Raw genomic sequence first — 22,473 nt, forward strand, 5'->3', positions numbered from 1 at the left:
TGTGAGTGTTTTTTTCTCTGGTTTTTTTTTTCTTCTTTTTCTTTTTTTTCCTTTCTTTTTTGCTCTCCCTTTTGTTTTCCTCTCCCTTGTCCTCCTCACGCCTGAACCTCACAACCTGGTCGCTGTCTTTTTTTTTTTATTCTTTTTCTTTTTCCTTTTTCAGGCCTCTTCCTCGCCACTTCTTCCTCTACACCCATTGTCTCTCTTCTTTTTTCTTGTTGTATACCTTCTGCACATCACCCACTCTCTCACCCACCCGACTCTGTCTTTTTTTTTTTCTCTTCTCCCCTCATACACACGCACCTCTTCTGCTTCTGTTCTGGTCTCTACTTCTACTTTGTACTTTGCCCTCATCTCATCATCATCATCCTGCATTGCACCTGCCCATTGCTTTGATCCACACCCACTGGGCCGCCTTCATTATTGCCGTTATCCCCCCTCAACGTTGACATTTTTTTTTTCTTTTTTTTTCTCCATTATTTCCACATCTCTTGATTCTTTTTTTGCGCACCAGCAAATCTGCTCTTCCGCCATCCACCAATATGTGAGTTTCTACCAATCCACCCGCCGGCTGTTTTTCTCGACATCGCCTGCTCCCCGCTTCCGCTTCCGTCTCCGTCCCGAGCCCTGCCTCCGTGGTCTCCGATCACCGCATTCCTCCACGCTTTGATACCCCACACGGCACACCGGCGCTCCAGAGAGCCACCACCAGCTGCAAATTCCCTGCACTCAAGCTCCGAAGCTGCATGCGAGCCGACCCCGATGCCCCCTCCCACACAGAAGGAAGAAGACGCCCGTAGAAGCTCGTGGGTGTCTCTCGCCACTTGAAAATACCTGCACCAAAGAGCCATACAGATCTCACCAGCATCAGCATCAGCATTAGCACCACCGCCAGCTTCCCCTGTCCCTGTGCAGCCGCCGTGTTTGCATGGGATACAAGCAGAGAAAAAAACGACTGGGGAAAAAAGTCTCTGCTCCCCCCAGCCATCCCATGTCTGCCCGTCCCTACGTGTATGATGCATGGTCTCGAAGACCGCCACCACGACCGAGATGAAAGTCTGCAGTCCCAGTTGCAAGACCAAAATGCAACATTTGCCGTATGGCGAGTGCTGTGCTCGAGACGGGGCGCCTACACCTGACTGGTAGAGGCCCAGAGACACCGGCGCCGCTGGCCCTGTCCTCTATCCTCCGCCCAGCCCAGCGCAGAGGCCATGTTGTTGGACAAGGATGGCCAGGGCCCCTCTCTATACGTCTTGTCTTCTCTTCTGCGCTGCTTCTTGACTTCAGGCTGGCTGGCGGGCTTGGCTGGTTGGATTCCCTCAAAGCACACGCCTCTCGTCTCCGTCCTCCCACACCCCTCCCTCAAACTCCAGGCCCCAGACCCTGGCGCTCCTCACCGCCTTATATGCACGACGCTCTCCCATTCACTTTTTTTTCTTCTTTTGTCTCTTGCTGGTTTTTAGTTACTGCTAATCGGCCTTGCTAACTAACTCTATCCTGCGTAGCCTTTGCTATCCCGAGCTCTCTTCCCTCTGCCCTCTTCGGCCTCAGGCAGTTCACTTCCTCTTCGTTGGCCACTCTTGAAGCTCGCCTTCCATCTTCTTCTTCACTCTCTTACTCTCCCACCAGCCGCCGTTTATGAATAACGACAGACTGCTCTCCTTCACCCCTCCACAACCCTCATTCTCCGCCCACCAGCCCACCTCTTCTGGCTCGGCCACGACTTCTTCTACTCCTTACTCTGCCACTCACTCCAGATCTCAGTCTTCCTCAAGTTCTGCCGCCTCGTCCAACGGCCCCAAAACCCCTTCGCCCACCCTCCAGTCCTCGCCCTCCTCCGATCTCAACGGCTCCTATAACCTGTGCTCATACCAAATCATGAGTCAAGGCGATATGTATTATCAGCAGATTCCCGGCAGCCAACAGGCTCCTCAGGGCCCCGCGAGCATGGCCCATTACCAGACTACCCAGTCTTCCTTGATACACTCGGCCGCACCACACTACCCCCCTCCCGCATACAACCACCCGTACTACGCTTCGGCCATGACTTCCCAGGGCCACGGGCCTATGCACGGTGGAATGGGCACTGTTCTTCCTCCGCCCGTCTCTGGCGTCCCCAGCCACGGCCCTCTCCACGGCCACACCCAGACTGTCCACGGCCACTACCCCACGACAACCATGGACACTACCGGCCAGATTGCGCCTCCCGGCATGAAGCCCCGTGTCACTGCCACGCTGTGGGAAGATGAGGGAAGTGTGTGCTTTCAGGTCGAGGCCAAGGGCATCTGCGTGGCCCGCCGTGAGGACGACAACATGATTAACGGCACCAAGCTCTTGAACGTCGCTGGCATGACCCGTGGTCGCCGTGACGGCATTCTGAAGAGCGAGAAGCAGCGCCGCGTCGTCAAGATCGGCCCCATGCACCTGAAGGGTGTCTGGTAAGACTTGGAAATTTTCTGTTTGTGACTGTGATTGAAAAAAAAAACTAACACCAATTCTCTACGCTCTTCTAGGATTCCTTACGAGCGTGCCCTTGACTTTGCCAACAAGGAAAAGATTACAGAGCTGCTGTACCCTCTGTTTGTGCACCAGATCAACACCCTCCTGTGCCACCCCACAAACAACACCCGCACCAACCAGGTCCTGGCTGCTCATGAACGTCGCAAGCAGGAGCACAGCTTGAGCCAAGGACTCCCGGCCATCCACCACCAGCCTCAACTTGCTCTTCCCGCCCCTCCCCAACCTCTGGCCTCCCACACTGCCATGGCGCGTCCTGGTTTGGATCGGGGCCATACCTTTCCCACGCCCCCCGCGACAGCTGGTGGCGTTATTGGAAGCATTGGCTCATCAGACGGCTTCCAGTGGAGCCAACAACCGCAAGGTACACACTCAATGCTCATGGACCCAAATGTTCACAATCGCTCAATTCCTACTCCAGCGACGACGCCTCCCGGCGGTGCCATGGGCCCCATGCAGGCCTATTCGCAAGCTTCGTCTGTCGCACACTACGAATCGCGCCCGTCCATGTACAACACAACCTCGAGCCAGCCCTCGCCTTACCAAAACTCTGCACCTATGCCTCAAGACCGCGTCTACCAGAGTTCATATGTCAAGGCTGAGATGGCCCCTCCTGCCAGCCGCACCGGGTCAATTGTCGAGGTTGACAACCAGGATAAGACTGGTGCCAACATGATGCCTAATGACCACAACAGTCAGATTGTTCCTCACAGTGAGCAGGAACAGGAGGCTGATCATGAAAATGAGTACACACATGACAACACTGCCTACGACAACAGAAATGCCCCTCAGTACAACTACCCTGCACCTACCCCCGTCGCGACCATGCCTGAGACTCAAATCACCACGGAAGCCGTTGGTTCTCCCACCCACGCTAACTCAGGCCGTGCCACGCCCCGCACCGCTAACTCGCACAACTTCTACCCCTCAGCATCTACCGTGTCCTTCCCTGCGTCTCCGCGTAACAACATGTCGTCCAACAATGTGTTCCACGTCATGAACAACGACCGCAACGGCTCTGGTGCCGCCACCCCTGACACCGAGGCCTTCCCCAAGATCGAAATGTCCAAGGCTTACGTCCAGCCTCCCATCAGCAGCGCCACTAGCGGTGGCAGCAGCTTGAAGCGCTCGCTGGACGACGACGAAGACAACGTGGTAGAAATCAAGCGCCGCAAGACCGATGCGGCGTCCGAGGGCAACGTGTCGGCGTCTGGCTATGATGCTGTCAGCCGGCCCAACGGAGTTTCTGCCCGTAGAAGGTAAACCAAGATCCCCCCTTGGCCCGTTCAACAGCAGAAAAAAAAGAGAAAACTTGTGGTTCTGACACTCTGTCCTTTCTTCTTTGCCTTCCAGCCTCATGGCCTGATACACGATTTCCTTCTTGAGATGCGCGATTTTGCTTCCAACCTCTAGTTTTTTTTTCTTGCTTCCTTGACGATTCGAACCTCGTTGGTCGGTTGCAAGAGCGCTTTGTTTTTTATTTCTTTTTTTCTACCCGCGAGATGTCTCTATGTATGTTGCGTTTACTTTGTGGAACGGTCCTTTCTTTTTTTTTCTTGGGCCTCACCACGCAAAGTGAGCAAACGACGATACGATGACGAATTATGACCTTTGCTATTATTATCTGTTCTACCGCATTGTCCGATTTACTTTTCTTTTCTTTTCCGCCTTCCGGCCTCCTAGTATCTCGAACCCCTGGGGTCTTTGGTGACTGACTGCCCGGGACTCTGACCATTTGAATGCCGAATTATTGGACAATCTATCTGTTTCTGGGCCTGGGGGACTGATCTTTGTCCTGTCGACTGCGACTGCTTGCTCTCACATTTTTATTTCTGGCGATTTGCTTCTCGATTCAATCATACGACTCCGATTTCCCATCTCGGGGCTTTTTTCGTCTTCTTTTTCCTCCTTTCCCCCCCCCCCCCCCCCCCTTTTTTTTTTTTTTTTTTTTTTTTTTTTTTTTTTTGCGTTGATGAGAACACCCACTCTTCGATGGTTGTCGGCGTTTTCAATCCCACCAAAACAAAACAAAGGAGCGCCGGTTGCAACTGGCCGACAAATATCCAATGTCCTTCACCTTCCCCCCTCCTCTTCAAACAAGAAAACGAAACGCGGGTGCAATTCTTTTTTTTCTCTTGGATCTCTCTTTGGACAAGGCAGAGAGGAAGACAAGGAAAGAAAAAAAAAAGGGCTGGGATGGGTGTTTGGATGATGAGGGATGGCGCTGAGATACAAAAAAACAGTTGTTTTCTTTCCTTTTTCTTTTTTTTTCTTCTTATGATTTAACGACCGATTTCTTTTCTTGTGGTTTTGATCACAAATTTTTTTTTTCATGATTACGTTGTCACGTATCTTGTTTTTCTTTCCACACACATTTCTCATCTTTTTTTTGTTCTTCTGTGGCTTGATACAAAAAAGGATTGGATGAAGTCATCTTGTAAGCTTTTACTATTATTATTCCTATTATTGCTTTTGTTTTTTTGAAGGGGGGCAAGAAGGGCTACGATGCAGATGACGATGGAGGAAGTTGAGTGATGAGGGAGTTGTTCTTTTTTTTTGTGTACTTTGCTTTTTTATTGCGTTGCATTTGCGTTGCCGGATTGCTTGAATCCAGATCGTTCTCACGACTTTTATGACACAGGTTTTTTTCTTCTTCATCTTGGTAGTTATCTTCTTGTGTTTTTTTGGGGAGTACAGAGAATATAAAACGTTGACTTGCTGACTTTGAGATGTCTACAAAGGTTTCTAGATAGAGACATCGTGATATGTTGGGACTGATTTGTTGGAGATCGCTGTCTTGGAGGGTTCTTTGGTATGGGTGACATTCACAAAACTGGACTCACACTCCTGTTCATATTAAAATGCATCGATGTTAATGTCAAGGCGTCTTTGCGACGGATCCTCTCTCTCTATGATCTACAAAAAAACAAAGCAAATCGCTAATTCTATAAGTTCACCGGCCCCTCTCATGAGCAGCTTAGAAGCGGTCGGCCGCCCGCCGGCTAGGCCGCTCCTTGTACGTCTCCCCGTCGTCAGTCCGGGCGACACCGAGGCCCAGGCACTCTGCAATCTTGTAAAAGACGTCGACGTTGTTGTACACGCCGCCAAAGTCAGCCTGGCAGGGGCCCATGGCAAAGACGGGCACGTCGGTCATGGAGTGGACGCCGCCGCGCTCAGTGGCTGCCAGCGTGCCGTTGAGCACGAAGCCGTTGGGGCTGTCGCGGGGGTTGACAAAGTACTCGCCGGTAGCGGGGTCTTTTGCGACGACGCGACGCTGACCGTCCGTGTGCACGCGGTAGTCTTCGCGGCGGTCGGGCACGGCGGCTGCACCGGCGGCCATGGCGTAGCGCGGCTCCCAGTTCAGCGGGAAGTTGGGCCCCGTGCCGTAGTTGACGCCGGCCACGGGCTTGGTGTACTGCGACTCGCCCGACTGGCCGTACACGCCAATGGCCTTGCGCTTGTCGCGCATGTTCTCCGTTTCGGCAATGTACTTGGTGTCGGCGGAGCCAAAGACGTCGAAGCCGTGGCCGTGGTCGGCAGTCACGACGATCTGCGTCTCTTCGAAGATGCCTAGGCTCTTGAGCTGGTTGATGGTGTTGCGGACGGTGTCGTCGAGTTCCATGAGTTCGCCTAGCGCACGGTCGTAGTCTAGGCCGTGCATCTGCTTGTCGATGGAGGAAGCCTCAACCATCAAGAAGAAACCATTGTCTCCGCTGCGGGCATTCATAATTTCAATGGCCTTGTCGGTCATATCCTTCAGGCCAGGGAGATCCAGAGCAGGGCCGTCCTTGCCCAGCGGGTGGTTCTTTAACTTGGAGAGGTTCTCGGGATAGATGTTGCGGTCTAGCCAGACCGGTAGGATGCCCTTTGCGAAGACACCTAGAGCACGGGAGTCGGTGTCCAAAGCGCCCAGGGCAGTCTTGTCGTTGGCAATGGTGTAGCCCCTGTCGGCGAAAGCAGCATAGTAATCCTTGCCCTGGTAAGAGTGTTTACAGGGCAAAAAGAAGTCGGCACCCGTGCCAAAGAAGACTTCGGGGCCACCGTGATCAGTCCATGTGTAGTTGGTCACGCCGTTCAGCGCCTGGTCGAGGAGCGGCCCGTAGTGCAGACGGGCCCGGCTGTGACCCGTCAATGCAGCGGGAGTGGCATCCGGGAGATGGGCTGTAGTCACGGCGCCCCAGCGCATGCCGAGGAGACGGGTGACAAGCTCGACAATCGTTTCGACTTTGGGGTCGTCAAACGAGTCGGGAGAGGAGTCAGAGTAGATGCCCATAGAGTCGACGGTGGCCTTGTGGCCGCTGTACAGCGCGGAAGCAGAGTTGGCGGAGTCTGTCATGTAGGAGTCGACCGAGTGGGTCATCTGGTGGCCGAGCACGGGGAAGGTGTCCATGGCCATGCGGGATTGGTATTTCCCGTTGATGGCTTTGTGGCTCAGCATGCGAGCAGCCGTGATCTAAGAGTGGTTAGCCACATGTGAGATGGGGTAGAATATAACAGAAAACTTACCATGTTAGTGGTCATACCGTCGCCAATGAACAAGACAACGTTCTTGGCCTTGCGTTTGGCAGTAATGGGGCGCACGATCCAGTTGGCGACCGTGGTTTCGCCGTTGTAGTAGGTCAGCGTGACCTCATAGCTTCCGGGCTCAGTGAGAGTAATGCGGCGGTAGATCCGAGAGGCAACGTTGACCATGCTCTTCGAGCCTGCATCCTTGGCAAACATGTCCTCGTACCAGCCAAACTGCCACTTCTCCATGTCCGGCTCCTGGATCTTGAAGAAGTCGTTGATAGGCACAGGCTCCATGCCGTCCTTCCCGATGGTGACAGTAAAGTCCTCATCAGGAACGCCGTTGTTGAAGGCCTCAGAGCCGTTCAGAGGGGCGTGAACTTCCACACGAAGATCAAAGTACTGGCCGGGGAGGAAGTCGGCTTGGTCGGGAGGGAGAACACAGCCAAGCTTGGGACAAGTCCCTAGACGCTGGAACGTCTGGGCAGTCGCCAGGGAGGCCGAGGCGAGGAGAGCAAGGGAAGTAAACCTCGCCATGATGGAGGGTTGGAAGGGTGGGGATGGGGGGAACAAGAGAAATACAAGGCCTTTGGCAGAAGGGAATAAGACACTGGCCAAAAGAGTCGTCGCTGTTCGAGAAAAAGAAAAGGAACAGGGCGGGATAGAGACCGATGAGTTGGGATGTGAGCGTGAGGGGAGGAAGAAAAGAGAGAGCACCGATACGCGGGAAGGGTGCGGCTTAAGTACTATATGGACCAAGATTCACATGAAGATGCTTATGTTCGCCAGAAGGCAAAGCACAAGCTATGCGAGTGCCGGGTTGGGAGAGGGGAGAGGGGGGAGAGAGAGGGGAGGGGAGAGGGAGAGAGAGGGGGGGTGCCATTGTCAGTTTAGACTTGTCTTGCCCACGCCAACTTTTGCCGCCATTTTACCCTATATGGCATGTTTCCTGTTCATCTTTCGGTTCCTTGCCATCCCACTTTGTCCATGATTCCTTGTGTCCCATGCGTTGGTCCATGATTAGCCGGTGGTTTCATCAGATCACAAGCCGGTTTTCTTTTAAAAAACCGGAGGGCGTATCTCGGACGACAAACTGTTTTCGACAGGGAAGTTATGGTATGTGTCAATTGGACCAAGTCATATAATTTTAGACCATGATAGCCAAGCTGGTGGTTGATAAGATACCAGGGCAGACGTAGCGCAGTTGATCGTCTGCGAGACAGAGTTGATCTGGCAGACGCATCAAGGTCTGCGGCAGCCAAGACCTTCCACAAGTGGGAGTGTAACCCAATGCCAGGGGTACGAGATGGACGAAAGAAGCGAAACGGGCGAAGATGTACAATGTATGGAGTTGCCGGTCAGTGGTTGTTGAGGCCAGCATGTAGAATAGGGACAAGTAGACGCGAAGAGCAAGAGGATGAAGGAAGTGAGGACGAAGAGGAGCCAGCGGAAACTGACCCGATCGTGATGATGGTTTCCGTTCAAGGCCTTCTCTAGCGCAGCGAGCCCACAGTGTGGTTGCGAGTTGCTGTCTAGGGCTCCATGCAGGGCAGGAATCAAAGTAATAAAGTATATTCTCCGGCCCGACGAAAAGCAATCGCAGACGGGGATTAAGGAAGCTTTGTGACAGAAAAAAAAGAAAAAAGACCGGTCAAAGGAGCGGATGAAAAAAGGACAAAATAATGGCACCAACACGCAGGGTCTCATACGATCGGATAGCCGGTAATGACAAGTGAAATGACAAGTATACTAAGTATAGCTGCTAACGAGTTGGTTGGTTGGTTGACTAGTTATCCCGAGGAACTTGTACTCGAGCTTGTACCTGTACTTACCAGGACTCAGGGCATGTCTTTCCCCGCTGTGTGTAACCAGGGTCCCAGTTTTGCCTGTCCACTGGTACTAGCACAAACAAGCAACTACGTGCATCCATACGACGTTATTACCCAACGTGCACGTCTGCCAACCCTACTGCTCCAACCCACTTCTATGGGCTGCCTTGCCGATTTTGCTTGAAATTAGATGCCGTCTGGCCCAGCTAGTACCAGATCTCTACTTTATATTCCGAAGTTGCCACAGGTCGTCGAGGTTCTCGTGGCAATGAGAGCCTTGGATGCAAACCACACTTTTCCCCTGGCTGAAAACAATGGCTCCTCGAGAGCTCGGGTAGCTCGTTCTTCGTTTCTTATTCATTCTACAGCCAGATAATATATCCAGGTAGGGTATTCTATACATTGATGTACTTGGCTACCCAGGTCTCATGCAACAATAACTACCCAGATGTCATTTTTTAGTGCTAGCACTAATGTCTGTGCCTAACTCCTTTACTTCCACATACAAGGTTGCCTGGGCCACCTCGAGACGTTTATCCTCCGCTTTTGGTCAACGCATACGCAGAACACGGCCATCTCCATGCCACTGGTGACACCGGTCCACCAAGATCGCCACATGTACGGTATAGAGATGACCCAGTATAGCTTCAAGATGGCAGTCAGACTGCACTTTTAGGAATCCTGGAAGCATCCGGCGCGAAAGTACCATATCGTTGGCACGTAACTACGCACAAATATTGGACCCACAGCAGCACAGCACGGTTCACAACGCAAAAAAGTCAACATCATGGCGTTAAGCTTGGACGTTGCGGTTGACCGCGCAGGCGAGGCAAGCAGGCCGTGATCCAGGCCTCGACCCCACAATTTCGCACCCGGACAAATCACGCGACTGAGCAGTTGCCAAAAAAAGCTTACACACACTTTGGAGTCAGGTCGCGTGCCTTCCGCCCTGCGGCACCAAGTACTTGTACCGGTACTTGTGCAACTATTACCCCGTTACACATTTTATTGGCTCTTTGCGATATGAAAAGCTTCAATGGCCAGCCGGCCGGCCGGGGGACGGATGACAAATGCCAAACAGCAGTTTTTTTTTTTTTTGGATTTCATGCATGTAAAAAAATCCAATGTATAATTTGGGCATGGATTAGTCGCGGTAGAGCGGCTAGCCTAAGTGATCATGGCTAGTTGAAAAATCTCGTCATTGGGGGCCACCGTGGAAGCATGTTAGTACTGGTTATAGTTACTTACAATAGTTAACTCATACGTCCGTAGAATAATCATGGTTGTATAGCTACTTACTATTCGGCCCGGGAGCGATCCGCCATGTTGGATGGGGCAGCACCAGAGATTTCTTGGCCTTTATGCCCATGAACAAGATAAGAAGAGAGAAAGCCGGTTCGGCTATCTTGTGCCATTGCCACCTTGTGTTTGTGGCATAGAACCAAGCCAGCTTATTTGCGCGTTTGTTCAATATTTACTAATGATCGCCCAGAACTCTCTGTTTGTCTGGAACAATACCACGGGTGGCTTATTCTAGAAAAGGACCATGTAATCTTCTAAGCGCCAGCGGAAGAAACCCGACACTCCCACGTATACTTTCAGAGTTCCCGTGACCTATCAGGATCTTGTGATGATACTACATGAAGACTTTTCGCCATGGGCCGACTTATGCAAACAGTATATGCACTCAGCCGATGCCGAGTATTTCTTTGTCGGCGCTAGTGAACATATAGCTGGTATCAGCTATTGTTTCGCAGCAATACAATGACATGCTAAGGAAGGGAACATCCCCCGATTCTTCTGGGGGCCGGCAGTCGCGGGCGCGGTCTGCTACGACTTTATAGGATCTAGCTTTGGGACTAGAAGAAAATTCACATCGCCTTGGCAGGTTCTAAGGTTGATTGCTTGGTGTTCATGTTTCGCGGCGAGTGTCATGTGGCCGAGGCCTGAGATGCTATCGGCTATTGGCATCGTGAGTTTGACCTGGCCGAGTCTGGTTGTGTCCACCCGTTCGCGGGGCCATCGCAGAACAAGATTTTCAAATATAAACAAAAGACGGACTCTTCGAGCTCTCAAAGGGACTGTTTTGATTTGCGAAAATGGCTCCACGCGGATGTGTGCGGCATCGATGAGGGGGTAGCAATCGCGGAGAGGGTGTGGTGGAAAGCGGGCGAGTCGACGACGAGGAAATGCCTCGGGGTTGGGAGAACGTGGCCTTTGGCTTCACAGCTCATTAGCGGGTTGAAAAGGATGAGAATGGCACCAGCATCGGGATCATGTTGCTGGCCTCCTGAGACCCTCAGCAAAGGCTCGAATGGGGTTAGAGCAAGGTTGATCGGTACCAAGTCGGCTATCGACCGAATATTCAAGCTGTCTGCTCGGCTCGCTCTCCAGTTTCTAAAAACAGACTCCGGCGGAACGCCTCTTGAGCCGAGTTCCGAAGCACGGAACCCAACAACCACGGGGGTGGTGGCGCAGTTGGGAGCGCGTTAGACTGAAGCCACAAGAACAAACTTCAGCCCGTCTCGCAAGAGAAGTTATCTAAAGGTCACCGGTTCAATCCCGGTTCACCCCATCAGCGATATACCTGTTGCCTACCCCTCGTCAGGGGCGGACCATTAGCGTGAATCTTCTTTTTTGCTTGTTCCTTTTGCGCGAGGAACTATCACGACTTGAAAAGGTTTTGTTGGAGGGTGTTTTTTTCCCTTGCTTTTTTTCCTCCGAGAAATGCTCCTTGTACTTGTAATAAGCATCGCATAGTCGCATGATAGAGCCAAGCCGTCGGGGTTGCGCAGAGGCCGAGCGGGAATTTTCCTACGCGGAACGGATTGCATAAGGTAGGACAGTTGCCATGACAGGAGTTGTTTGTTGACAGCGATGCGAATAGACATGAACATAAGGTGAAGGGGCGTTGCCGTGAGAGCAGCTTGAGATCACATAAAGTGTATCGGGCCCAGATGTGATATATGGAGTCCCTCAAGCCAAGGAGCCGTCCCCCCTCTGTCCGTGTTTTCCTCCCCGGTCACCTGCAGACTTCCTTTTATTTCCCTCTGGCTCTCTCTTTCTTCCCCTCATCCCCTCTTTTTCTGATAAGCGATAAGCCAGCGAACCAGATGCTGTTTGTCTTGCGCCTTTTTCGGCTGGCACGGCCTCTGATCGGCGGGTGATGGACTGGCAATCACAGAGGGAACAGCAAGCAGGAGAACAACAAGACAAGGCTAAGGCTAGGCAAGGAACAAGAAGCCTGCCAACATGAAACTTTGACTTGTTCCTCGTACCAGCCTTTGGGCTGGAGTGACCCTGTACTCCGGCTTGTTTTTTTTGGGAAATAGGGGGAGGGGGGACGTCAGCCTTTTATACTTGCGGCTGTGGGCTTGTACAGAGATACATACAGCGGACTAGCCGGTGCGGTGGGTGGGTTATGCAGGTACGCAGAGGAGATGCGTAGGAAAAAGCAAAGAGAGGCAGAGGCAGGAGTCTATGTGAGTGAGTGAGTGTATGGGGGTAGTTTGTGGTCGGTAATCAGTAGCAGTTGGCAGTTGGTAGTTAGTGGCTAGTAGTTATTGGCCAGTGATGATTAGCAGTGGTACAGATACTCGCCCACAGGTTACTGCTCAGCTTCGGCGTCCCGGTCTGGCTTATACAGCAACTGCTATGGTCAAAAACGGCAAGTCCATCTCATCTGGCACTGATCATTGGCTGATAATTTGATGTTGTTGCTGCAACTGCTGCATTGCGTTGCTGTCGCTGTTGCTGTTGCTGCTGCAAAAGTAGCACTTGCCCATTGTTTTTGTTTTGGTGCCGCCTGCCCTTTTCGGCTCTTGCTCTCTGCTCTGACATTGCTCCTTCTGAATTTTTGTTGCTCCTCTTTCAAGCTGGCTTCTTTCAAGCTTCGGCGATAATCTTTTTTTTCTCTTCTTCTTTTGTTTTTTTTACAAAAAACATCTCTGCAGACTCGCCCTCGGCGCCCGTCCTGCATCATCAACATTGATTTGCGCTCTCTGCTTTCTCGGCTCCTCTCTCTTTCTTTTTTTTTCTGAGCAACAGGCTTTGCTACGCTTGCTTGATTTTCCCTGCTTTTCTTACGCCCTCCATCATCATCTTTGTGCCCCTCTCCCCTCCCCCTTCTCCCTTCTCTCTTCCCCCCTTCCCCTCCTCACCTGGACGTGCTGGTCTGGTCTGATTGTGATTCAATATACGCCTGTCTGACTGCGATTCCCCTTTCTTCGGTTTTTTTTGCTTCGCCCAAAAGCCTGCTGTACCGACATCCTACAATCACCACTTATCCCACGTTATTCTAACGATCACGATACGAACCTTGTACGAGAGCCTGCAATCACGAACGATTCGACGCGCAACGATAATCCATTCCATATTTGATATCAGCATTTGCCATCTTGAGCCTCGCTATCCAGAGCCTCGCATTCTCGCCAGCGCACCACAGAGACTTCCTTTCGCCTCGGCAGACTGCATCGTCGCCTCCCTGGTTTGCTCGCCTTTCGCATTCTTTGTTTTCACGCCTCCTACGCGACAGCATTTACTGCTTTGCCTTGTGTTTTCGCCTTTGCTACGCCCATAATGGCCACACCCCTTACGCTTGCTTCCGAGTCTAGTCTAAATATTGCTTCTTCTGCTTCTGCGTCTGATAACACGCCTTCGATCTCTTCCGCCACTATTCTCCCTTGCAAGCGCCCCTTTGCTGCCCAGTCCAACATGGTCATGGCCGACGGTTTAGCCGAGGCGCAAACCACCGCCCCGGGCTCTGTTGGCGGTGAAAACTACTCCCAGACCTCTCAGTCGCGTCCCGACCACCGCATGTCCCGCGTCATGTCCGGAACTGAGCTGTCTCCACTCAAGCTGCTTGGCGGAGCCGATGTCCGAAGCCCCTCGGCCTGTTCCACTGGCTCTGCTGGCTCTGGCTCGGGATCTGGCGACAACAACTTCCGCACCAGCATCAGCTCCAACCACCCCATTTCGCCTTCGGAAAAAACTGTCCGCAGCCCGCGCAAGTTCCCTGAAAAGCGCTTCCCTGTACGTGTGACCAGTCCGGCCTCCCAAACCCGCACCAGAGCTGGCAGCGAGGCTACCACCGCCCATTCTGCATCGCCCGACAGGCCGACTCTGAGCATTGGCGAGGCCCTTCTCGACAATGGAAACTTGGCCAAAGCCATTCAGATCTTTGAGGACGAAGACAAGGCCATGACCCCCCCTGCGCATCCCAACAGCGCCAGTGTTCCCATGACCATGCAAAATGATCACGACGTGATAATGGAGGACGACGAGTCGACAGTTGCCAATGATAACGATGTGAGCAACTACAGCAACTTCTCTGCTATCCGCCTAGGCCAGAGCCCGGACATCCACGGCCAGTCAGTCTCCAGATCCCGCGGCCCTTCATCTACAGATCTTTCATCCAACAACAACACTACGAATCTACTTATGGATTTTACCGATAATCTCCGTCACCCCAACGGTAGTCTCAACAAGACCCCATCCCGCCGCCCAGTTTCCATGATGCCGTCTGTATCTTCCGACCAAACTCAGCCTTACGATGCCTACTCCGCTGCCACGCCTGCCCGCCAGGGCAACTTGCTTGATTTTGATATCCCCCCCATGCCTACTCCTCGCAGCATCCCCAGCGTAACCCCGCGAGAGCTCGAATCACTCAAGTCTCAGTTTTTATCCGAGATTAGCAGTCTCAAGGCATCACTACTGGGTAAAGAGGCTGAAGTCCAATCTCTCAAGGCCGCTGTCGGCGATGCTGAAAAGCGCGTTGGCGAAAGCATGGAGCAGATGCGCGAGGAGCGTACCATGCGTGAAACCTATGCCGTTGAAAAGGAGGGCTGGGAACGCCGCGGCCGCGAGCTGGAGACTGTTTTGCGCAAAGTACGTGAGGATTACGCCACTACCCACCGCGAGCGCGACGAATTTGAATCCAAGCTCAATGAAAGCGAAGGCCGTCGTGAAATGGCCGAAATGATGGCCCAGGAGGCCGAAAGCAAGATGGCGGGCATGCGTGCTGGCCAGCAACAACTGCAGGCTGCCGCCGCACAAGCTTCTGCCCCTGGAGGCGCCAAGGGCGTGGCTTCCCGGTCACCTGCCGCCGCCACTGCTCGTGATGTCGAAGTTGCCGTCGAGAGAGTGGCACGTGAGCTCCACACCCTATACAAAGGCAAACATGAAACCAAGGTTGCTGCGCTCAAGAAAAGCTACGAAGTCCGCTGGGAAAAGCGGGTGGCCGAATTAGAGACCAAGATCATTGGCCTTGAGCAGGAGAATGACCGTCTCCGCGGCAGCAAGCAGGATCAAACACCCAAAGTTGACCCTGCACAGGCACAGGCTGAGGAACAACGTAGAATCCAGGCTGCTCATGACCAGGCTACTCTCCGCCAGCTCGAAGCAGAGGTCGACAAGCTAGAAGCTGTTCTGCGTGAGGTTTCCCGCGACAACGGCGACCTGCGACAGATGCTCGAACAAGAACGTGTTGAGAAGGGTGAGCTGGTTCAACTGGCCGAAGAAATGATGGCCATGCAAGCCTCAATGCCCACGCCGCAACAACCGCCACCTCAACAACAACACCAGCAGCAGTATGGACACCACGATCGCTATGACCAAGTCTCACGCACTCCTGCTAAACCCACTACCCGTTCTCCCGCACGCGCTTCCACGGGAAATATGATGGCTTCCAGGCCTCCTTCTGCAGCATCCGGTTCCTCCACTGGGTCCAATGGCCCATCCTCCAGTCTCCGTACACCCGCGAAGCCCCGACCCATGAGCATGATTGCGACTAGCAGCATGTCCCGGGCCAGCGGTCTGCGCGCCCCGGGCACTGCAGGCAGAGGTATTTCTGGGGCAGAGCGCGGCAAGCCAGGCGGTGCCATCATGCCCCGGCCGGGTGCCTCAAGATCGAGCATGATGCCGTCAATGAACAGCCAGCGCCGTGTTGGCTAAGGCCCCAACTCCCACCTGGCTGAAATGGCTGTCGATGTGTGCTGAGCCCTTTGTCTTTTCAGACACTCGGACTATATGGTGCGCATGTCGTACGGAATCTCTTGCTTTGTACTAGGCTGTGTGCTTTTCTTTTCCCTCGGTCATCCAGCGAGAAGCGTTGTTGTTCTCCCTAATGTCTTTACTGGGTAGGTGGGATTTCGTTTGAAGGGTGGTTGGAAATGGAGTTTTGTACTTGTCTTTTTTTTTCGTCTTATTCCATGATGTTTCCTATGTCTCTATTATGTCATTTTTCCTTGTGTATTTTTCTCTACCTACATCTATTCTCCCTCTAGTTCAAACTTTTTGGTTCCCATCTTTTATATCTTTTTTCGCTCTTTACGTCCATCTGTTCAAACATAATATTCGTATTGTGATCACGCTCCGCCCCGTGTATGTGCAATCAATAGTGCTCTAGTCTTAAAACGGCAGACTTTGGTGCAAGAACTGCTTCTTGCCCTCGCCGTACATGCCGGCGATGTGACCACCTCCGCGAATCTTGTACTTGTAGATAGTCAAGCCTTCCAGGCCAACAGGGCCTCTGCTATGGATCTTGTTGGTGCTGATGCCCACCTCGGTGCCGAAACCATATCTCATACCGTCAGCCATGCGCGACGAGGCATTCCAGTACGCGCCAGCCGAATCCACGCCAGCCATGAAACGTTCCGCTGCAGCCTCATCCTGTGTGATGATGACCTCAGTGTGATGCGACCCGTGCTCGTTGATGTGCTGCACTGCCGCATCGACATCCGGAACCACCTTGACCGCCAGAGTCAGGGCGAGGAACTCGGTGCGGAAGTCAGCCTCCACAGCGCCCTCGACTGCAATTTCGGGTGCGGCGGCTGCCAGGGCCGCCCTGGCGGCGGCGTCGCACTTGAGCGTGACGCCGTTGGCGACCAGGTCGCGGGCCACAGCAGGGAAGACAGTCGCCAGCGCGCCCTCCTGTACAAGCAGAGTCTCGAGCGCGTTGCATGCCGCGGGGTAGTTAGTCTTGGAGTCGGTGACAACGGGGACGGCAATGGCCGGGTCCGCATCAGCCGCGAGGAAGAGCGCGCAGATGCCGTCGGCGTGGCCGAGCACGGGGATCTTGGTGTTGTCCTTGATGAAGCGCACAAGCTCGTTGGAGCCGCGGGGAATCACCAGATCAATGTAGCGGTCAAAAGCAAGCAGCTGCGGGATAATGTCGCGCGTAGTCACGAGCTGCACTGCGTCGTTGGGCACCGCCGACGCACTCAGCGCGTCTGAGATGACGCGCGAGATGGCCACAAACGACTCGGTCGACTCCTTGCCGCCCTTGAGAATCGCCGCGTTGCCGGATTTGACGGCCAGCGACGTGATGTTGGCAATCACCTCAGGCCGCGCTTCGAAGATGATAAGCAGCACGCCAATAGGGCACGACACGCGGTCCAGAACCAGGCCGTCGTCAAGCTTGGTGCGCATAGAGATCTTGCCGACTGTGCGGGCGCGGCGACGAGAGAACGTCATGGAGTCAGCAGGCGTAACATTTATGTGTCAGTCAGCAGAACAGGGGAACTCACTCGGATCTTCGAGGTTGCGCACGTCCAGAATGCCCTTGAGCATGTCCTCGAACTTGCCCGTCTTACCCAGGTCCAGGCGCGATACCAGACTGGCGCTCAGCTTGCCCTCCTGTGCTGCGGCGCGCGCATTCTCCAGGTCGCGGGCGTTGGCGCTGAGGATCTCGTCCTTAGCGGCGAGGAGGTGGTTGTGGATCAGGGTTAGGGCATCGTTGCGCGCGGAGACAGGCAGCGTTGCGAGGGTTAGCGACGCAGTTCGGGCGGCCTGGACGGCGTGCAGAGGCTCAGCGTTGGTGAGAGACATTGTGTAGCGATAGTGATGACGGAGAGGGGGTTATGTGATGGGGGATGAGCAACGTTAGGGTTGAAGCTCTATTTGAAGACGTAAAAAAAAACAGTGTTGAAGGAAAAGACGGGAAAGCGACGGGAAAGCGATCAACGCAGGCGAAGAAAACAAAAGGAAAGTCTACCTTGCGATAAAGCGAAATTCGCGCGTTATTCTTTCGGTCTTGACGTCCTGTCCAAGAACCAATGGGCCTGTGTGGAACGGACCGGGCCTTTGTCAAGTTGTCGGTGAGGCGTCTCCGTGCGTGCCACAGACTGCAGGATGACTCGATGGCGCTTAGTCATCTGGTGCCATTTTTGCGAGGTGGCGCCACATTTGTGCGACGATGGCGCATGTGCTATCATAACAGAAACTCAGGTACAAGTACATGCAACCAAGTACACAAGTCTACATCGTTCTAGTATTGTATCTGTCGATTATAGCATATCGCTGTCAGGCATGTCTCTTCAATCCTGCATCAAGGCATAATCGTAGTCTGTGGTCATCCCGTTATGCAGAGAGGACTATCTTGCACCGTCTTCTTCAGGATTCATACAGCTTCACCAGCGCATCCACTGCAATGTTCCCCCCGCTGAAAACCAACCCTATATCCCACCCATCCTCACCGCCCTCTCTCTCAACCATGGCCCTGAAATCCTCGTTCCACAGCGCCACCGCCAGCGGCACCACGCCACTTGGCTCAACCACCATCTTCATGCGCTCCAGCACCAGCCTTAGCGTCATCTTTATCTCGTCTTCCGTGACCGCATAGATCTGCCTGACCAGCCCGCGCTCGTACATGATGCCCCACGGCAGCGCGCCCACCGGCGCCCGCAGCCCATCGGCAATCGTCAAGCTCGAGACGCGCGTGATGCGCTCGCCCGTAATGTAGCCGCGCCGCGCCTCGTCCGCCCCCTCAAACGACGGCTCGGCCCCAAACACCACCGTCCCCGTGCCCTCGGCGCTCAGCGCAATCCCGCTTAACAGCCCGCCGCCGCTTACCGGCGCCATGATGGCGTCTAGCCGCGCCTTGCCGGCCGGCGGGAACTTACCTCTGCGCGAATCGCGGCTCCCTTGCGTCGCTGCACCTTGCGCCGCTGCCTCGGCAATCATCTTTCCCGCCTGGTCCTGCAGTTCCAGCCCGACAGACCCCTGGCCCAGAATGATGTCCGGGTGGTCGTACGGCGGGACCAGCCGAGCGCCCGTCTTAGCAATGACCTCGGCAGCGAGGCTTTCCCGCTCGGGAGCCGTTGACCCGCTGAAATACACGTGGGCGCCGTATCCCTTTGTTGCTGCAATCTTGGACGCCGGCGAGATGGACGGCATGACCACATGGGCGGGGATCCCGCTCTCCCGCGCTGCCAGCGCTAGCGCCTGCGCATGGTTACCTGCACACCAACAGCGTTAGCCTGCATCCACACAAGACCATTGGAAACCGGCTCCGGCTCCGGCCCCGGCACCTACCCGAGCTATGCGTCGCGACGCCCCGTCCCGCACCCCCGCCCTGCACCCAGCCGGGCTCGCGCTTCAGCTTCTCGATCGCATGGAATGCGCCGCGCGCCTTGAACGCGCCGACGCGCTGTAAGTTTTCGCACTTGAACCAGAATCGCATGACTGGTTGTGCCGCCGCCGCGCCGCCGCCGCGCTCCGCCCATTCTGTCCCGGCTAGCTCGTCGGGCCTGCGCGCTGTCGAGGCTAGCAGGTCGATGGTGCTGTTGGTCACAACTGGCGTGCGGTGCACGTGCGCCTCAATCAGCTCGGCGGCTGCAATGACAGAGGCCCGCGTGAGTGGGGCACAGGTGCTGAGTTCGGCCATTGGCTTGGAGATGGCGGTTGTGTTTTGTGTTGAAGTAGATAATGTAAATGAAAATACAGTCGACACGAAAGATTCTGTGCCAATCAGTCACTGCCCAAAGTTTCGAGGCAATATACGCCTTCAAGAAGAGCCGTTTGGTGTGCTTTGGATATCTCATGGCGACATCGTGTTAGTAACATCACGCTGTAACTTGGCCCCGCAATCATTCCTCAACCCTAAGATGCATACGTAACGAACAGCACTGTTCTCTAACCCCCGATAACAGGGCCATCTCCACAAAATACCCCCACAAAAAGACCAATTCCTTCGAATCCGGTTGTTGCAGATTTTCCACAAGCAGATCACTGCAACGTCAACTTTTGTGTGTGTAACAATGAAAACCCACAAAAAAAAAGATTTGACTGACATGTCGTGAATTGGTACACAATGTATGTTGCAAGTACTACAAGTAGTTATACAGGAACATACGCTACCACTTCATGTCAGGGACAATGGAGACAATGGAGTCCCAGACCGGCTAATTATCTTTCACATAATTGGACTGCAATTGTTGAAAACCCAAGGTTGGATCAAATACCAATTTAGTATAAAGGGACACACGCCTGTCATCAGCACAGCCCAGCTCAATCCTATACATACATATACATACATTGCGCATTGCGTCTGCAAAAACCCTTTTTTTTCTCTTCTATGTAGTCTCCGCGATGCTGTTGCTACTCATGAGTCCAAGAATGAATGAAGTCCGTAAAAGAAAGCAAAATCAACTTTTTGTTGTTTTACTCGCACTTACTTCTGGTTCTCGGGACGCAGAGCACGGACAGCCTTGCCGGCGCGCCAGATCTCCAGGTTGCGGATCTCCTCCAGCTCAGCCTCGTACTTCTCACGGTAGTCGGGGGCACCGTTGTACTCCAGAGAGCGCTTGGTCTCGGAACCGTCCTTGACAGCGTCGTACAGGGAGTTGAAGACGGGCTTCAGGGCATCCTTGAAGCGAGGGGTCCAGTCAATGGCACCACGGCGGGCGGTGGTCGAGCAGGCCTCGAACATCCAGTCCATACCGTAGTTACCGATCAGGGGGTACAGGGACTGGGTAGCCTCCTCAACGGTCTCGTTGAAGGCCTCGCTGGGAGAGTGGCCACGCTCACGCAGAACCTCGTACTGGGCGAGGAACATACCGTGGATACCACCCATTAGACAGCCACGCTCACCGTACAGGTCAGAGCAGACCTCCTTCTCGAAGGTGGTCTTGTACAGGTAGCCGGAGCCGACGGCGACACCCATGGCGACAGCCTTCTCCTCGGCCTTGCCGGTCACATCCTGGAAGACGGCGAAGGAAGAGTTGATACCACGGCCCTCACGGAACAGAGAGCGGACGGTACGGCCGGAACCCTTGGGAGCGACAAGGATGACGTCAATGTTCTTGGGGACATCGACCTTGGTCAGGTCCTTGAAGACGGGGGAGAAACCGTGAGAGAAGTACAGAGTCTGAACAGAAAGAGAGACATGTTGTCAGCTAAAGAAGCAAAAAAGAGCTAATGGGGTCTTGTCTTACCTTGCCCTCAACCAGCTGAGGCTTGATGGCGGGCCAGGTCTCGGACTGGGCAGCATCGGACAGCAGGTTCATGACGATGGTACCGCGGGTGATGGCCTCATCAACCTCGAACAGGTTCTTGCCGGGGACCCAGCCATCCTGGATGGCGTCAGTCCACGACTTGCCGTTCTTGCGGACACCGACAATGACGTTCAGGCCGTTGTCACGGAGGTTCAGGCCCTGGCCGTGACCCTGGGAGCCGTAGCCAATCAGAGCGAAGGTGTCGTTCTTGAAGTACTCCTGTAGTGGGGGAAAGACGGCATTGGTTAGTTGAACTGTGACTGGACAAGAGAGAAGCCGGCGGGGATGCTTGGGGGTTGACTCACCAGAAGCTTAGCCTGGGGCCAGTCGGCACGCTCTACAGGTAGCAGGTACAGGCGGTTAGCAGTCTGACAGCAATGGGCATCAAATTTTCAGGCGTGCATAAGCCACTGGCCAGAGGCACATAGCAGCAGCAGCCAGAACAAGAGGTCAAGCATACCGTGAACCTCCTCAGAGACACCAGCGAAGTCAATGGTCTTGACACCACGGACCTGCTGCGAGGGGCCGGAGACAGCAGCCTTGACGGCAGTGCGGGCAATGGAGCGGGCAGCAATGAAGGTGCGCTGCTGCACGGCGGGCACAGCGACGGCCTGGCGGGCGGCGCGCAGAGATCTGGAGAAAGTGCGGGAGGCCATTGTGAATGTGTGAAGGCAGGCGAGAAGACTCAGAGGTGTGACTTGGAGATGAACAGGAAGTCTGGGGGAGAACAAAAAAAAGAAGAGAAAAATCGAAGGAGGAGCGGCGAAAATAAAAAGAATTCGCTTCACGAAAAAGGCAAGGGAGCGGAAGGATGCCAGGCCAGGCCAGGCCTTGCGCCGCTCGCTCCATTCAGCACGCAGCAATTGCTCTTACTGCCCTCGACCGCCCTGGTGCTGTGTTTTTTTTCTGCCGTCTGGTCTACAAACTCTCTTTTCTGCAGGCACCGACATCGGGGCAGCCGTAGCTTTTTTTTGTGGACCAGCGCGTTGATGAAGCCAGCTTACTGGCCTGATTCTCTTCGGCCTTTTCCACCGCAGCAACAGCGCAGGCTCTTGCCGTGGCGCCTAGCCCTTCTTGATCTGCATCATCGTCCTAGTCTTACACTCTTTGACGCTGCGCCCTGTGAGGCTTCTGGCGAGAGCGCCGTCAGCGCCGCCGCGATCAGCTGCGCCCTGCCGTAACCTTCTCGTCGTGTTGTCTTGGGCCGGGCCTGAGCGGTGCCCCCTCGGCGCACTTCTTACACCTCCATCAGCATGCCAAGTGACTCATGAGCCGTGAGTCGTGCTTTGCCGTGACTCGACTCTGGCCTGACTAGCTCCAACCCAGACTGGCGCTGTGTCCAGTCCCAG

At 54.1% G+C, this 22,473-nt stretch overlaps 6 protein-coding genes across 6 annotated transcripts; 2 read left to right on the forward strand and 4 right to left on the reverse strand.

Annotated features, from left to right (window-relative positions):
• Window positions 1-1,638: 1,638 nt before the first annotated feature.
• BROUX77_006793 (uncharacterized protein) lies at window positions 1,639-3,780 on the forward strand (the record flags this gene model as incomplete). Its single annotated transcript, XM_073751816.1, has 2 exons — window positions 1,639-2,438; window positions 2,514-3,780. 2 exons carry the CDS (start codon window positions 1,639-1,641, stop codon window positions 3,778-3,780), a joined length of 2,067 nt encoding a protein of 688 aa, XP_073602940.1.
• Window positions 3,781-5,494: 1,714 nt separating this feature from the next.
• BROUX77_006794 (uncharacterized protein) lies at window positions 5,495-7,560 on the reverse strand (the record flags this gene model as incomplete). Its single annotated transcript, XM_073751817.1, has 2 exons — window positions 5,495-6,970; window positions 7,024-7,560. The coding sequence occupies 2 exons, from the start codon at window positions 7,558-7,560 to the stop codon at window positions 5,495-5,497; spliced, it is 2,013 nt and encodes a 670-aa protein (XP_073602941.1).
• A 5,870-nt stretch (window positions 7,561-13,430) lies between these two features.
• On the forward strand, window positions 13,431-15,803 carry BROUX77_006795 (uncharacterized protein; the record flags this gene model as incomplete). Its single annotated transcript, XM_073751818.1, has 1 exon — window positions 13,431-15,803. One exon carries the CDS (start codon window positions 13,431-13,433, stop codon window positions 15,801-15,803), a length of 2,373 nt encoding a protein of 790 aa, XP_073602942.1.
• Window positions 15,804-16,259: 456 nt separating this feature from the next.
• Window positions 16,260-17,678, reverse strand: BROUX77_006796 (uncharacterized protein; the record flags this gene model as incomplete). Its single annotated transcript, XM_073751821.1, has 2 exons — window positions 16,260-17,293; window positions 17,378-17,678. 2 exons carry the CDS (start codon window positions 17,676-17,678, stop codon window positions 16,260-16,262), a joined length of 1,335 nt encoding a protein of 444 aa, XP_073602943.1.
• Window positions 17,679-18,242: 564 nt separating this feature from the next.
• Window positions 18,243-19,515, reverse strand: BROUX77_006797 (uncharacterized protein; the record flags this gene model as incomplete). Its single annotated transcript, XM_073751822.1, has 2 exons — window positions 18,243-19,087; window positions 19,164-19,515. 2 exons carry the CDS (start codon window positions 19,513-19,515, stop codon window positions 18,243-18,245), a joined length of 1,197 nt encoding a protein of 398 aa, XP_073602944.1.
• Window positions 19,516-20,301: 786 nt separating this feature from the next.
• Window positions 20,302-21,780, reverse strand: BROUX77_006798 (uncharacterized protein; the record flags this gene model as incomplete). Its single annotated transcript, XM_073751823.1, has 4 exons — window positions 20,302-20,997; window positions 21,065-21,343; window positions 21,430-21,461; window positions 21,585-21,780. The coding sequence occupies 4 exons, from the start codon at window positions 21,778-21,780 to the stop codon at window positions 20,302-20,304; spliced, it is 1,203 nt and encodes a 400-aa protein (XP_073602945.1).
• Between the last annotated feature and the right edge of the window lie 693 nt (window positions 21,781-22,473).

The sequence above is a fragment of the Berkeleyomyces rouxiae genome, assembly GCF_048999995.1.
Source record: "Berkeleyomyces rouxiae strain 22BRR77 chromosome Unknown BrBRR77_ptg000009l, whole genome shotgun sequence".
NCBI classification, from domain to species: domain Eukaryota; kingdom Fungi; phylum Ascomycota; class Sordariomycetes; order Microascales; family Ceratocystidaceae; genus Berkeleyomyces; species Berkeleyomyces rouxiae.